This window comes from Ochotona curzoniae, unplaced genomic scaffold (assembly GCF_017591425.1).
Source record: "Ochotona curzoniae isolate NIBS_2020 unplaced genomic scaffold, NIBS_Ocur_1.0 scaffold_2453, whole genome shotgun sequence".
NCBI lineage: Eukaryota > Metazoa > Chordata > Mammalia > Lagomorpha > Ochotonidae > Ochotona > Ochotona curzoniae.
Window position 1 is genome coordinate 18,186,318 of NW_024467094.1, and position 16,450 is coordinate 18,202,767.

The 16,450-nt window shown below is 56.9% G+C and overlaps 2 protein-coding genes across 8 annotated transcripts in view; both read left to right on the forward strand.

Annotated features, from left to right (window-relative positions):
- Positions 1-3,301, forward strand: part of AP2B1 (adaptor related protein complex 2 subunit beta 1) — a 121,982-nt gene extending 118,681 nt beyond the window's left edge. For 6 of the 7 annotated variants that reach the window (XM_041000559.1, XM_041000564.1, XM_041000558.1 and 3 more), the window contains one exon: positions 776-3,301. In XM_041000559.1, the coding sequence (XP_040856493.1) occupies positions 776-850 (75 nt within the window). In that variant the 3' untranslated portion in view covers positions 851-3,301. Of the gene's footprint in view, positions 1-642; positions 652-775 lie in introns of all 7 variants that reach the window. The other variant, XM_041000562.1, reaches the window with a different exon arrangement.
- A 6,128-nt stretch (positions 3,302-9,429) lies between these two features.
- RASL10B (RAS like family 10 member B) lies at positions 9,430-15,150 on the forward strand. The gene is made up of 3 exons (XM_041001076.1): positions 9,430-9,772; positions 13,644-13,768; positions 14,143-15,150. The coding sequence occupies exons 1-3, from the start codon at positions 9,557-9,559 to the stop codon at positions 14,411-14,413; spliced, it is 612 nt and encodes a 203-aa protein (XP_040857010.1). The 5' UTR covers positions 9,430-9,556; the 3' UTR covers positions 14,414-15,150.
- The last annotated feature ends 1,300 nt before the right edge of the window (positions 15,151-16,450 follow it).

Here is a 16,450-nt window from a genome sequence, read left to right on the forward strand (position 1 = left end):
TGAGATGGCTTGCTCCTTGCCTCACACATGCGGGGATCCCATATGGGTACCAGGTCATGTCCCATCTGTTCTACTTCCCATTCAGCTCCCTGCCTGCTGTGGCCTGGGAAAACAGTTGAGTATGGCCCAAAGCCTTGAGACCCTACACCCATGTGGGAGACAGAAAGAAGCTCTTAACTCTTAGCTCCTAGCTTCAGATTGGCTCAGCTCTGGCCTTTGGCAGCCACTTGGGGAGTGACCAGCTGATGGAAGATCTTTATCTCTGTTAACTCCTCTCTGTATATCTGCATTTCAATAAAAATAAGTATATCTTAAATATGTTTATATTTTTATTGTATATACATATATATGATATATGAAGTGTGTATATATACATATATATATTACATATATATGTATATCAAGACTAGCGCTTTGGAAGTATGTAACTCATGCCTTTGGTTTGCTTTGCGCATCCTCCTGAAATTGGCATTGAGATGGCTGTCCTCTAGAGAAACAGACGGCTGACCCAGCCACCCATCACTTGAGGGTTTGGTCATCTTTTAGATAACTCTTTATATAGCATTAGAACAATTGTCTGCCTAACAGTAGACTTTAATGCTGTGAGTATAGATAGTTTTCTAATCTCATAGAACCACACAGAATGTAGAGGTACAGTCCCTGGAAACACCGTGTCTTCAGCCACTCTGCTGATTAAGGACTTTGTGGGTGAAGTTTTCTTGACCAGAGTGCTCGGATACCTTGGGAGTTAACCATCCTGTGTTTCTCCTCACAGCTGTCACTGAAGTGCAGAGCTCCTGAAGTTTCTCAGTACATCTATCAGGTCTACGACAGCATTTTGAAAAACTAATAAACTGGTCCAGCAACCACAGTCACCACCTCATCGGTACAAGCCAAGAACACGTAACTGGAAGAAATTTTGTTGCCGTGTAGAATCTGAACCCAGACACATTGAGGCCACCCACCAAGGTAGTGACTAGTCTGTGCTAACCTTAGGGCACAACCTGTTGGATAGTTTTAGCTTCCTGTGACCATTTGTAACCACTGCTTCTATCGCTTCCCTCCTCTGCCACCTGCTGCTGCTGTCTGTCCTGATGGGCTTCTCCATGTTGTAGCAATGGCTGGCTTTTTCTACACGCTCTTTTGAGTGTAGTTGGGTATTTTGTCATCAAGAGCTCATTTCAAAAGCAGAAAATGACAACAATCATTAAAGCAAGGAAAAGCGTCACTGAAAAATAAGCTGCACTTTATTGTTTTATATTTTTTTACATGTGAGGATTTGAGGGAGTTGTTTAAGGAGCAGAAAGTATTAAGCCAGCTGGCCGTCATTGACCACACAGCCCTGGACAGACAGTCCCCACCACATCCTGGGAGCATTTGTGCCAGTGGCAACCTTGTACTCTGCACTTTGATGTTTTTCTCCTTTCTTTTCTGTAGCCATACCTTCGTGCTTCCCCCTGGGTTGTCATCTCATTCAGCTGGTGCATGGCTGGTGAGGATGTTCTTCCTTGATTGCTGTTTGAGGGTGCAGGAAAATCGGGGCCTTGGCAGGCAGGCAGAAGAGAGGAAGTGGCAGTTCCCACCTTCCTTTCCCCTGAGCAGGCGCATTCAGGGTGCAGCTGAAGGAACACGAGATGGGAAGCCCGAGCCAGAAACCAGCCCTTTCCAGACCCCCAGGGTCTCTTGGGACCCATTCAGTTCCCAGTTTCATAGTTGAAGCAGGCTGTAGGTAATGACTTCCCCAACCCTGTTGTCTACACAGAGATTGAAGGCCAAGAGAGCCATCCATTCCTGCCAGGCCTGGGGGCTGATCAGGAGCTGCGTCCCGCCCCCTTGGGTTCTCCTGCCTCCAGCTGGTGTTCTTTTCCACCCGCTTTCTCCTGCCTTTGTGTGCTTGCTTTGTGGCTCTTCATCTGCTCCAAGCTGACTCTGGTGCCTCATCCATTGGCATCAGGTGGTGATGGAGTGTTTTGTCAGTTACTTGAAGGTAAACCCAGATGTCAGAGTGAAGGAGGCACTGATGCTGGAAGCTGGCAGGCTGCATTCTGCGATGAAGTGAGCTTAGAGAGGTCATAGGTTCTCTGTCCCTTCAGCCCCCTCTTCTTTTCTCACATTCCTCAGGCCCCACGGTGGCCTTGGGACCTCCCAGAAGTCAGGCAGTTCTCAGCATCTGTGGAAAGATGAAGAGGACACGAGATCCCCTTCTTCACACCTGGGTACAGCTTGTTCAGGAATTCGTTATTAGCATGGGCCCAGATGCTAGCCTGTCACATTACACACCCTTCTCTTTGTGGGTGTTTGCTGTGTGACCCTGCTGCAGCATTCAGTCCCCACAACAAAGATTGCTCTCAGCTGCCCCTGCTCGCGCCATGGTCCAGAGGCCATGATGTTCTTCGGGAAGAATTGTGGAAAGCAAGTGCAGGCAGCCCCACCGGGTCAGGCATAACCAGATATCATCAAGTAGTTGCAGAGGTTGGGGGAGTGGCTGCCTCAAAGCCACTTCCTAACCTTGAGAATTCTAAGAGCCCCTGTGGTGGGGGGGTGCGGCAGGAAATGTGTCCCTCATTCCCACCCATCATGCATGTGGGAGTAAGAAGCGGCACAGAGCTCTGTGAGGGAGGTGGGTAGGCTGGCAGTGTAGGGGATAGAAAGCAGGTTGGTGATTGAAACTCATTCCTGGAGGCGCTGGCCTCAAGTAGTGATGCAGATTCATACTCCAGATGCAGTGTTCTCAGCTCAGACCAGACATAGCACCAGACAAAAGCGCAAGCGCCAGGGCGAGCCGACGGAAGGCAGTTTTGTACCAGGACATGCCCTTAGCCCCAGAAATGAGGGTGTCCTGGCTCCCCACCCAAGCCCACCAGTGGTGAACTGACCTGAGCCAGTCCTTGAACTCATCACTCCTGGGGAGCGACCTCCAGCCCCACCGAGCAGAGCAAGGGAAGCTTCCCTTCGGGCCGCAGGGTTGGCCAGACTAGGGGAGCGAGATGGCAGGTGCCCTTTCCCTCTGCCTCAGTGTGTCTTTGTGATGTCAGCTAGTGTCGTGCAGAGGACACGGGAAGCACACACACACACCCAGAACTCTTGCTGGTCAGAGATTCCCTGAGTGTCCCCACCCAAGCGTGCCCGTGTACCTGTGTTGTGAAGCGTGGGACTCTGTGGAGAAATCGGGAAGGAGACAGGTATATATGGCCCTGAGAATGCCTGTCATCCTTGTTCTTGTTGGGGTCTGTTCTTGGGGAGGGTGGGAATGGGAGTGCTTGACCTTGTGTCTTCATCAATAAACTCTCATTTACACAAATTGAAGCTTGTGTTGTGGAGTCTGTTCCCAACTGGCCAGGCAAGGAAAGCAGCATTCATATCTACTTTGGCAGAGCTGTTTTTACTTCCCTGGCCCTCCCGGGGGCTCAGCCAGATGAAATTAAGATGGACTTGAAGAAGAACCCTGTGCCTCAGGGAGGCTCCTGCAGGCCAGGTCCCAAACCAACACTGCAGGCAGCGCATGCCCATGGAGCCTGTCCAGCTCCCCTGGCAGACATTCCCAGGGGCACTAGCCAGAGCAGTAGCAGCTTTGTGCTGACTTGTAGGCAGCCAGGCAGCAGGGCCCTGGGGCAGGAGTATGGCAGAGGCTCCCATCAGTTCCTGTTACCCTAGATGTCCCACACATCTTTTTCAACTTCGGAAAGCCTCCCTACCCAGACCCAGAAGTTACATGTTTCCAAGCAGAAGGAACTGAGGCTGCATTAAGCAGGCTTCTTGGGAAGTTTAAATCTACTTGCCTGGGTTTGTGTTGCTGGCCTTATTCGGTAACTGACTGCCGAGGGCAAGGGACCCAGCACCAAGATGCCTTTGCACAAGCCCTGCACCTTCCCAATAAAGTGCCTGACACAGTACCGGGCACTTAGTAGTTGCTTAGAAATGGTAGCTGCTTGTATTACCTAGGGTTCAGACACCACAGACAAACTGGAAGCTTGGGATTTCTGTTACTAGGGACAGCTCGACTGTCTGTCCTGCTGGGCTGTGCTTAGTCTAACTACCAGGAGTGTCAGCTGGGGAGCAGTGGGATCCTCGTCTTCATGGAGGATCCAGTGAGGGATCCAGAGAGACTGTTGCGGGATCTTGCTGGGCTCAGCAGTTGAGAATGCTGTTGGTGTGGGCCAGGGTCTCATGGAGAGGCCTTCACCTCCTGGGCACACAGTATTGCTGAAGCGCCTGCATGGCCTATTGCTGGTTCTTTTGAACCAGACAGGGCCAGGGTTTGGGGCAGGAACCTCCCTTAGGAGACTTTGAAAGGCACAGAGAGAATTCTCATCTACTGGTTCCCTCCCCAAACGTCCACACTCAGCCAGGCTGGACCCAGGGTCAGGGGTCTCCTACATGGGTGGCCACGGACCCAAGTTCTTGAGCCATCTGCCTCTGAGGGTACCCACAGCAGGAAGCTGGACAGGAAGCCATGACCTGAGCTGGACATTGTAATGTGAGATGTGGGTGTCCCAGAGCCTTCTCCACTAGACCTCATGCCCTCTGCAAATCTGCACATTTGCAGAGCTCCTCAGGGGTGTACACTGTACTCTAAGGGTGAAGGCTCCCTATGAGGAGAGAGAGGTTGTGGCACAGAGTAGAGAAGCACTTGAGACCTGCTCCTACCCTGAGGCTTTCAGCTCATGTTCGTCAGGTTAGAGGCGGCAGAACCACACATGGCTTGGGACCCTGTCGGCCTTGCCTGCCCACACCCTCCTCCCACCACCCTCAGCCACGCCAGGTCTTGCCAGGGTCTTGGGGTTTCATCCAGGTTGTCCTAGCCCTCTCTGCCCCTGCATGGGCACCTGGGAACTACTGTGAGCTCAAAGATGCTGTTCCCAAGCCCAGAGAACAGCTGAGAGGCCCCAGGTTGGAGCCTTTTCTACTCCCACTTGATGTATTAGTTCTTTTTCTAATTTCTCTTGGACCCAGATTTCTTTTCCGTGCCACCCCCAGCTCCAGGAGGCAGGAGCCTGTTTATTTTAATACCTGGTGTGGCACTTGGGAAGCATGGCACTCCCCCGTCACTCCCCACTTCTATCTTCTGAACACTAATCCTAGAATCTCCAGCAGCCTCCAGATATGTTATTAGCAACAAGGATGTTTCTTGAAAAGTCCGAATTGGCTCCAAACTTGCCATCTTTGGTTTCTTGTTTAGCTTTTGCCCTGCTGTTGCTGACACTGACTTGGGGGTGGTCAGACCCAGATTCTCGGCTTGGGGAAGTGGCTTGCAAAGGCTCCAGCAGCAGGTGCACTAGTCCAGGACACGCCTGCCATCTCCAGGGGTCACTCCTGTGGACAACTCCTGGCACAAGCTGAGAGAAGGTTACTTAACCCCATCTCTCCCACTGTGGAGGAGTTGGGGGAGGAGGCCAAGTCTAGTTTCTGGCTTGCCCTCTCTTGATTCATTCATTCTTTGTTTAGGATTAGAGGCCCTAGAATCTGGCCAAAGAGCCCCAGGAAGCCAGAGCAGGCGAGCGAGCGTTTGGGGTCTGGGTCCAGTCTGTCCTGCCTCCTGCACTGCAGGTGGGCCCAGGTGTCCACTCCCTGGGTGCCCAAGTATGAACTTCAGCCATCAGGCCCCCTCAGGTCAGGGCCTCTGGCAACCTTTCACCAAAGGAGTCCTAGAAAGCGGAAGTGAGCAGACCCCAAGGGGCTTGTGTATTAGCCGGAAGTGACTTCCCAACAAACCAGAATGACCTAACTGTGCCTTCAGGTCAGAGCAATTCAATGCAGTTTCCATTGAAATAAAACTGTAATAACCAGAAGCTATTAGGAGGCCTTGGGCCTAGTGCCCCTTAATAGAGCTGAGCCGACACAGATCCTATTGCCAGATGGAATGGAGGGATGCACAGTGCCCTAGGTGTGACCCCATTGTCATTCCATGAGATCAGCAAGATTGGATTTCTTCCCCCATAAAAGTAGCGTTCCAGGATGAAGGGGTCTAGCTGTGCCTGTCTCCAGCTGTGGCCTGTCCCCACCCCCACCCATGACCTGGTGCTCTAAATAGACGAAAAAAAAAATATTACAGACCCTTCCCCCTCCCCCTTAAGAGGGACGTGGTATTAGGGATCAGTACCTGCCTGGGACAGCCAGTCCCGGCTGCTGACTGAGGAAATGCCTTCAGGCACATCAGGGACAGTGGCAGGGCCAGGATTTAAAGGGGGAGTAGCAGAGCCCACAGGAGTAGACAATCCCCATGCAGGGCCCAGGACCCAGATAGAACTCGCCCCCTCCCTTCTCCTCCTCAGCCTGCAGGCTCTAATCAGGGGGCCCGCAGGGATGCCAGGGCTCCAAGTTCCGCCGCGCACCTGCCCTCCCGGAACCGGGACCCGTGCCAGGCCCCTCTGCGGTTCCCCCTGAGCCACTCACAATACTTGGAGGGCACATTTTGCATTAGGCAAGGGAAGTTATTCAGCCTCTGTCAGTTTCAGCTGTTTCATCAATACATATAGGGAAAACCATCTACCTTTTAGAATTGTCGGGATCAAATTGTAGGATACAGGCAGAGCCCGCGGACACTGTCCGGCAAGGGTACATGTGAGCTGCTGCTGATGTACTGATGATGACTGCTTCGGAATAAATGCATGAGCGATTTTGCCCACAACCCTCGCAAATGCTGGCGTCTTCCCAATGGGCACCAGAAGGGACCAGAAGTTTTTGGGGGGAGATCGGGATTGCTGGGGGATGCACGCCGGCCGGTTCTGCCTCTCCCGGCCCTCCTCTCCCTTCTCCAGAAGGGCAAAGGGGACCACCCTCCACTCCGTCCTCCGGGGCTGGTGAGGAACAGCCTCGTTGTTTCCCCGCACACTGCCACGCAGGGCGCACGGCGGACGGGAAAGCAAAGTGGCAAAGGCAGAACTGCGGCCGGGAGTGTATTGCGGAGCCGGAGTCGGGATGAGGCCAAAGGTTGCAGGCGCCTGCCCGTCCCACTCCCGGACTCCTCCACGCCGGAGCTCGGTTCTGCAAGGGGGAGTCTGCAGGGGGTGAAGGTCGAGGCTAGCAGGGGGTGGAGGGGGCGTGCTACGGAGGACGCAGTCCTGGCTGCCCAGCCAACCCGTCGGGCTCAGGGACCCAGCGGAAGGCGCGCCAGCCGCCCGCCCCCCTCCGCTGCCGCGGCTGCCGGCGCCGAGCGGGCGGCGCGCTCCGCAGGGCGAGCAGGGGCTGGCGCTGCGACCCCTGGGCGCGCCGCTCCTGCCCCGCTGCTCGGCCGGGGCGCCCCTTCTCTCCCCCTGGGCGGGGCAGCCCAGGGGGCAGCGCCGCCGGCCGGCCAGGGCAGGGGCCCCGCGAGGACGGCCCCGGTAAGCGGCGGGAGCAGGGCCGGGGTCTGCGGGGGTGGGCTTGGCGGGGGAGACCGGCCCGGTCGGGGCGAGCGGGGAGGAGGGGGCCGGCGGGGAAGTGGCGCGGGGCGGCCACGTGAGAGCTGGCGCTGGGGGCGGGGGTGCCTGCGCTGCGCTGGAGGCGGAGAGCGAGCTGGGCGCTTGCACTCCCCCCCACCACCCGACCCCAAACTCTCGCCGAGCGGGGAGCCCCCGCGTCGACCCCCCCAATGCGAGCGCGCAAGCTGGGAACCGCGGACGGACTCGTGACCCCGGGCAAAGCGCCGGCCCGCAGCGTGGGGCAGGGACCCAGGTGTCCGGGAGGAAGGGGGATGCGAGAGGAGCGGGCTCCGGCCCCTGTGCGGTTCCAGGTCTCAATCCGGGCCGGCTGCAGACTCACTGCAGAGCACAGGCTTTGGAGAGGGAGCACCCAGGGGCGTTCAGACCCAGAACCTGCATCTGGGAGGAAGGAGGGGGCATTGGCTGCTGGCCTCTGAGTTGGGAACCGGTGGCACGTGGGCCTAGTAAGTTCCGGGAAGGTGGCCCTGCCACCTCCCTCTTGCACACCCTTCCTGAAGCTGTGCCCTGCTTTCCATTTCCATTCCCCGCCCTCCTCCCCACCCCACCCCCGTCCCCTAGAAAAGGCTAGCTCCTGGCAGGAAAGTGCGGTGTCCAGGGGCGGTGTCCAGGAGTGGCCTTGTGCAGCCAGTGTCTCCCAGCAGTCCCTGAGCTGCCACACCCAGACGAAGGCCAGGACTCTGTCAGGGTCCTTGCCCCATCCCTCCCCACCTGTGGACCTGCTTATGTAATGAACCCAGCTGAGGCTCTCAGCCCAGCTGGCAGGGTCCAAGAATGCCCGGAGGAGGGTGAGTCCAGAGGCTGAGTAAGTGCAGAAGCGCCTGTGGGGGCAAGCCTCCTTAAAATGCAGGGAACACCCCCCATCACACACACACACACACACACACACACACTCTCCACATGTATGTGAGCCTACACAACAGTTCAACTGTGGCTAACGTCCCCTCCCAGGATCACTAGGGGATCCCGTTAAGATCATGGGAAAACGCCATTTCCAGAACGCCAGCTGTGTGCCAGTCCTGTGGCTTTCCATGTCACCTCTTCTTTAACACCCTGTGAGGTGTCCTGCCGGAGGTCACTCTGCAGGTGAATGGCAGAGCTAGGAGTCAAGGCCTGCTTCTTACTCCGCGTCCTGCCTTTTATTTCCTATGCTCTATGCACACGTAACCTGTGCCCTGTGTCTTCAGAACTGGGGCCAGCCTGAGGGATACTCTCCTGTGAGCTGTGTGTGTGTGTAGGGGGGACATGCAGCCACAGAGAGACCCAGCTCACTGGTCACCATGCCTAGCAGAAGGAGAAAATTGCTCTCCGCCTGGCTAAGATAATGGATTGGATTCTCCAGATGCCTGACTCTTTTGGCCTAAGTAGGGAGTGGGGCTGGAAAACCCCGGGTCCTACCCTGAGCAAGCCAGGAAGTTAACAGTCCCTGTCAAGGTTCCAGCTCCTCCCAGCATCCCTCTTTCTGGGCAACCTGCTGTGTGTCAGCATCTGAGCGCCAGGTGGTACCAGCAGGTTAGACCCAGCCCTTGGCGTGTAAACATTGACCGGTTAGAATCCCTGAACTTGAAAGTTGGACTGCTGTCACAGTTGTAAAATGGGAGCTGCCATTCCTAGCTGTGTAACTTTGGGCACCCAGCCTTCTCTCTAAGGTGGTAGTGACCATGCCTGGGCCTTACGGACAGGGTGTTGACCTTGGGTAACCGTGTGGGCTTGTGTAGTCAGTGTCACACAGCTTGGCCAGTGCTCTTGCCACTAGTTCCTGCAGCCTGCCTTGGCCGAGCTGGTGAGAGAGCTGGGAGACCTGGTGAGACGTGAGGTCATAGTTAAGTCTAGGAATATTGATTCCACCAGTGGGTCTGCAGGGAGAAATGGAAGAGGAGACTATTGGGGCTTTGCACAGGTGGACACAGGGGTTCTGGAAAAAGGAAGGCATGGCATGGGGTCAGGCCCAGGCTCCGCACACTAAGCCCACCTCTCGTCCCCACAGCCCATCCAGGTGACGGCCGCCGAGGGCCCAGGGCAAGCAGAGGCAGTGATGGTTGATTCTGACGGTGGCTGAGCCCCCAGCCCCTGGAATATGCAGCCCTGGGGAGCCCCAGGCAGCGGCAAGGACGCGGTGGCGGAGTGGGGCGGGAGGCATGGTCTCCACCTACCGGGTGGCTGTGCTGGGGGCGCGAGGCGTGGGCAAGAGTGCCATCGTGCGCCAGTTCCTATACAACGAGTTCAGCGAGGTCTGCGTGCCCACCACCGCCCGCCGCCTCTACCTGCCTGCTGTCGTCATGAACGGCCACGTGCACGACCTCCAGATCCTCGACTTCCCGCCCATCAGCGCCTTCCCTGTCAACACGCTGCAGGTAGCTGGTGGGGGTCCACAGGTGGCAGCGGGTGGGGGGCAGAGGTCTGCTCAGTGTCATGGGCTACTGGGCCCGTGCCTAGAGCCCGGCCAGCAGGAGTCTGTTTGTGTGCGCATTTATTCAACAAATATTTGCTGACCATTATATGTGGGCCAGGTCTTGCCATGGGCACCAGGGCAGAAGAGCAAGCAGGAATTCAGAGTGGGGAAACAAGCTGTCGGCGCTGCCACCTTGTCCCAGAGCTGTGACTGCAGGCTCAAGCTCCCACGAATGGGAGTGGGGTGGGGTCTAGCTGGGGTCGCAGGAGGCCATGGCTCCACCGAGGCAGTTTCAGGGAAGGAGGGGTAGGGGAGAGAAGGACCGGGGACGCTGGCTGCCTCTTTGTGTCCAGATTTGCCCACTTGGGCTATGGTGAGTTTTCAGGGCCTTAGGCCAGGCCCATGGGACACTCTGTCCCCTCCCCTCACCACCTGCCTGCTGGGCACCCTTCCTGCAGGGGCTAAATTTGAAGGTCCCAGTGCCTTTGTTCACAATGCTCCACACCCTGGCCTGCTGGCCCCAGACCCCGCGCCGTGTGGCTCCTCTCTGCCTGCACTGGTAGAGGGGGCAGAGGGCAGGGGGTCTGGGTAGGAGGCCTTAGGCTGAACGAGTTTGCAGGACAGGATGGGCTCTGTGGCAGAGACCAGGGAGGAGGGGGGTGATGCGGGGCTACTTGTCGCTGAACACAGATGGCCTTTCCCCTGCAGCTCCCCCAGCTGTGGCTGGGTACTCGGTGTTCACCAGCACCAGGCTGGGCGCTTGGGCCCAGCCACAAGCACCTGTATCCCCCTCCCAGGCACGTGGGGTTTTCACCAAAAACAAAGCCACATCTGAGCTTCTGTCCCAGGCATAATGAGGTTGGGTGGACCTAGCAGTGCATCTGGGGTTAGGGCCTGTAGCTTCTCCACAGACAGCGGCCTAAGTGGGTACACAGATCTGAGCCTGCATCCCAAGCTTTGTTTACCATGTACTTCATTATGTATTCATTTTTAGAACTTTTTAAATTTGAAAGGCTGAGTAACAAAGATAGATGGAGGAATTCAAAGAGAAAGATCTTCCATCTGCTGATTTACTGTCCTGATGGCCACAAGGTTGGAACTGGGGCATTTGGCCAAAGCCAGCAGTTTTTTCCCCATCTCTCATGTGAGTAGCAGGGACCATCCTCTGCTGTTTTCCCAGGCACATTAGCAGGGAGCTGGATCACAAGTGGGGCAACCAGGACTCTAATCTGCTCTCATATTGTAATCTGTGTTGTAGCTTAATCCACTGAGCCACAGCAGCAACCCTGATTTTTAATTTAATTTTAATTTTGACATAGGAAAGATGCAATTTAAAAGCTCAGAATTTGACCGAGAGAAGTCTCAGCCCACCCACTACCCCTCTGTAATAGCTTTCATTGTTTCTTTACTCAAGTAAGAAAAATGTTCTCATTGTGCCCCTTCTAACATAAACACCACCCTGCAGACTCCAGACTGTTCTGTCCTTGTCGGCACAGGAAGCAGAACAGTTTCCCATGCCAGCATCCACAGGACTTGTCACCGTGCCGCTCCTGGTAGCCCTGGACTCCACCGAAGCAGCGTACCCTCTTAATGGAGGTATCCCCTCACATCCCAGCGAGAGACTCGAGACACTTAGTGTATCTGTGGGCTGGCTCCTAGAAATGGCATTGCTGGCTCAAGGGGCAGCCTGGGTCTGCATCACGTCACCAGAGGCCCCCAGAAAAAAGCGGGGGACAGGGACTCCCTGGGTGATGCACCCAGAACTGTTTTCCCTGAAGCCTGGCCGGCATACCACTGTCCATTGACTGGATCAGGTTTCTGGCAGTCTGCTAAACGTGGTGTAGCGTTTGTAGTCTCTAGTATGCTGTTCCTTTGCATCTCTGATTCTGAGTGGGGTTGGCACCTTTTAGCAGGCGTTTGTGGGAACTTTCAAATTCTTTGCCCATGTTTCTTTCCATGAGGTTCTTGACCATTGTCTTCTTAATTGACCTGGATGGGGGACTCTGGGATAACCAAGATCTCACTCCTGGCACACAGGCAAGGGATGCTGGGTAGAACAATGCTGGTAAGAGGCCCTAGAGACCCCAAAATGCCCAAGCTCCCTGGTGCCACTTTCTGAAAATGAATTAGTGCCTTCTTCCCAGACTAAGGGGATTTGGCCTGGGAGAGCTGGACTCCCTGGGTCTGCGCGTCAGGACTCCCTTCCACAGCTGCCTGCTGCTATCAGAGAAAGAAGCCGCGGTTACAGGACACATGCAGTCTACCAGAGGAAGGGTCAGGCACCCCCCCATGGGGACCCCATGTCCCTGGAACTGGACTCGGTTTCTACTGCCACTCTGACTTGACATAGCTCCACGGCAGTCTTTTTGAGGCCTTAGCAGAAGCCTGCAGAAAGCAAGCTATAAGGAAAGCTGAATTTCCTTGCTTCTGCCTTGCTTCTTCCAAGGGGTGAAGGAAGAGACAGCCCAGTCATTGCTCTTGAGGGGCCCTGGGCTGGAGCAGTTTGGCACGGGGCAGCCTGGAGGTCCCCGCAAAGGGGCAGCAGCACGTTGTGGGGGAGGTACTCACCAGAGAGGTTGGGAACCCCTCCCACCCGTGCACTCTCCCCAACTCCCAATCTCCACTCCCAATCCCAATCGGGGGATGCGATTGGAGTGGGGAGCGGATGCTGCCAGGTGCAGGTGTATGTCCCCGAGGTCCCTGTGCAGTACACAGTGCCATCTTGCCATGCTTCCCCATGCTCTGAGATTTGTCTTGAGTGCTCTCCCTCTGCAGCGAAACTTAACCCCTCAGCACAGGGAAAGATACCACATCATCTTTCTGGAGAGTTCACTGCAGCATGTCCAGAGCCTCGCCAGCACCACTGCAACCCAGGTCTTGTCCCTTGCATTCTCTCTGGGAGCTGGATAATCTGCCATTTTCCTCCTTCAGCTCAGCTCAGCAGTGGGGACACCAGACATCCACCCGTTCTCCAAGGCTTTCATCTGGGTCCTACCAGGAAAAAGTCCTGGCCCACCTCAGGGACCCCCTTCTTCCCGCAGACTAGCTGCCTGTAAGTGCTCTTGCAATTCACATCTGTTGGCAGGTTAATTAGCTAATTAATCTCTGAGTGAAGCTGCTCTTTAGCACACTCAGCCTTGTTCTGCGGCCCCTCCCCGAGCATTTGCCATGAGTACGCAGGATGTTCCAGCTCTTTGGAGCTGCCCCGGAGTGCTGCTCCTGACACCTGTGCCTGCCTTCTGCACACATCCAGTCACCATCATTTTGTGCGGCATGGAGCATGCAGAAGCTGTGCATCAGGCAAGGGCAGCAACAGAGCAGGATCGGTGCCGACTGGGGCTGGGTGCCGTTCAGGACCATGGAGAGCTCGCAAGCCCAGCAGGGCAAGGCTGGGAGGAGGGGCTGGCTCTGGCCCTGTCAGGAACTCGGAGCAGAGACAGAATAGCTCTAACAAAGGTAGAATCAAAGGATAGTTAGAACATAGGAGAGGAGGAGAGGGAGGGTGGGCCATCAGGAAAGCTCCTGGGAGGAGGAGGCACTTCAGCAGATGGAGAGGATTTGGACAGGTTCAACAGCTGACTCCGGGCTGGGTTCTTGTAGGCACCTAACGTACATCCAAGGCCTGACTGCCTGGCTGGCTGGGGGGCACAATGGCACGAGACAGATCTAACTTCCAAGGGTTCACACACACTGTGAGCAGTGCCCTCCTGTCCTGGCTTGTGGGCGGGGAGGGTGTGCACCAAGCCGTCCGGGCCTGGCCTGCTGGGGGAGGGGCCATGGCAGGTGGCAGCTGGGGGGCTGCTCTGACCCGGGACCTGGCTGGGTTGTTGCAGGAGTGGGCGGACACCTGCTGCAGGGGCCTCCGGAGCGTGCACGCCTACATCCTGGTCTACGACATCTGCTGCTTTGACAGCTTTGAGTACGTCAAGACCATCCGCCAGCAGATCCTGGAGACGAGGTGAGGGGCTGCGATCCAGTCTGTCACTACCTATGGATGTGCCAGGGTTGGCCCAGTGAGGGGGGGGACATACAAGTGAAGTGTCTTCCCACATATACACACACCTGCATTTTGCTGTCCCACCCCTGTTAACTCATTTAGGAACCCTGACAGTGGTTGAGAGCCAGGAATGGGCCACATGGCGCTAGGCTAGTTAACAGCTTCCCCCCCACACACACACACCCCTGAAAATTGGGGACTGGAAATAGTAGTCAATTGTGCAGAGTGGAGACTTAAAGGGCATAGGGCTTTGCTGGGACCAGACCCAGGGAGTGGTGGAGATCCCATGGCTGTGAGCCTGGGCTGGATCTGAGATGCCCGGCCTCGCCCCACAGGGTAATCGGCACCTCGGAGACGCCCATCATCATCGTGGGCAACAAGCGGGACCTGCAGCGTGGACGCGTGATCCCACGCTGGAACGTGTCGCACCTGGTGCGCAAGACCTGGAAGTGCGGCTACGTGGAGTGCTCGGCCAAGTACAACTGGCACATCCTGCTGCTCTTTAGCGAGCTGCTCAAGAGTGTCGGCTGCGCCCGCTGCAAACACGTGCACGCCGCCCTGCGTTTCCAGGGCGCGCTGCGCCGCAACCGCTGCGCCATCATGTGAGGCTGGTGCGCGCCTGCCACTGCACCGGGCCGAGCAAGAGCAGCGCCCTGCGGGGCTGCACCTGCAGCCGTGCCACCTCCTGGGGAGAGGTCCCAACGCACACGCAGCCCTCTCCCGCCAGGCCCGCGGTCTTCCTGGGACAGCCGCCTCCCGTGCTGTAGTGGTCACAGTTCCCCTCCCAATCCCAAGGGGCTGCCTCAGCCGGGCACCACCCTTTTTCTCCGGAGTTTGTGTGTGTATATGTCAGGACCCCTTGTCGTCCCTTCCCGCGTCTGTCCGCTCGAGCGTCTGTTGGTCCTAGCCGGTCCCCGCCACCCCCAGCTCCGCTCTGTATAGGGCTTTCATTGCCTCCATCCCCGGGTTGCAGATCCTGGCAGCTGGGCCTTCGGGTACCAGCGCCACCGGCACAGGGCAGAGAGATGCAGCTGGGCCCAACCCAAGGAGTCAGGGGTAGAGCTCCAGGACCAGTTACGGGGAGAGGGCTGAGCCCTCCCCAGCCCAGCAGCCCCCAGAGACACAGCCACCTACCTCCCAGCCTTAACTCGATGGTCCGTCCCTGCTGGGTGCCCCTGAAACCAGAGGACCTCCTGGGTTAAAACTTATTAATTTTAATTTTTTTTGTTGTTAAATTTTTGGACACAGTGTGGGAAGGGACTCCCCAGAAAGATGGCTCCCTTTCTGTGATGCCAAGTTCAAGTCCTCCCTCCCCTCCTGCCCTGGGGGAGGTGGAGTTGGGTGGGGGGAAGGAGTGGCTGGCCATGGGGGTGGGAGGAGGCAGGATGTGTGGTGAAGATGGTCTCCCTAACCCACCAGCCAAGCTGCCCCCAGACCCTGCCTGCCTCCCCTCCTGGGGTTACCCTGGTTACTCGGAGGAGAGAGTTCTTGGGGCGCCTGGGCCTGGAGAGCTGCACCTGCATCCCCAGCCTTGAGTGGGGGCCCCCTGGTTCTAACCCACCTCCCCCACCCCTGGCCCTGTGCCCTCACACTCCACCCCATCTTCTCCGGCTGCCTGGCCGGGTTTCTACCTCTCGTCACCGGAGCTGATCACTGTCAGTTTTGTACCAATTTAGAAATAACAATGTGAGTGGGGTTTCTAGGAATGGCCTGAGGGGACTCTGGGGTGCGTGGAGGGAGGGAGAACTGGTGCCGGGTGCCTGCCCCTACCCCCTCGAGTCAAGTGGGGCAGATGGAACAACTCAGTCATGGTCAGCCTAGCTGAGGCTGCAGTGCAGGTTCATGGTCCCAGGGTGGGGACGGGGGGACAGGGGCACAGGTTTGGGGATTGTCATTGCAATCCAGGGTGGGACGGAATCTGCTTCCCCAACCCATCCCCACACCATCCACTCTGCAGTGACCACTCTGACCTCGGGCCGTGCGGCATGCAATGGGTTCTAGCCCGAGCTGTGCTGTGCTTTGCCACACTGGGCAAGTGGCCTGCCCTCTCTGAGCCTCCCTCTGCAACAGAGGTGGTGGCTCCGCTTCCCCACGCTCGGCGTGGCTGGGAGAGTGAGGAAGAGGGCCTGCTGCCCCCTCTTGGTGCCTGCACTCCCATCCCCCAGTTCACCAGGGGGACAAGCTGAGGGTGGCAGCATCTCACATGCCATGTGCCCCTCAACTCAGGCACCTGCGGGAGAGGTGGGGGTCCAGGCCTGTGGCTGCCCCCCCTTGTGGGAGCAGTCATAGTCTCCCCCTGATGCAGACTCCCCTAGCCCCTCCACTCTACCCCAGGTCCGACTTCAGGGCCCTGCTCCCCCATTTGAGTCTGTCCTCCCCTCTCCACCCCCCCAGGGTTTCCCACCACAGGGTCTGGAAGTGTGTGTGTATGTGTGTGACACCCATTGAGCTGTTACTGGAAGTCAGAATTAAAATTCAGGGAGTGTTTTCCCTCGTTTCTGTACCCAGGTACCTGCTGCATTCCTCGTGGAGGTAGGAGGGAGCAGGGGGAGTCTGTGGTGTGATCACCCTGTGGTCATGTCCTGGGTGCTGGCCCTGACCCACCTGCGAGGCCTTGGTACTCTGTGGCATGGCTGCGTGGGA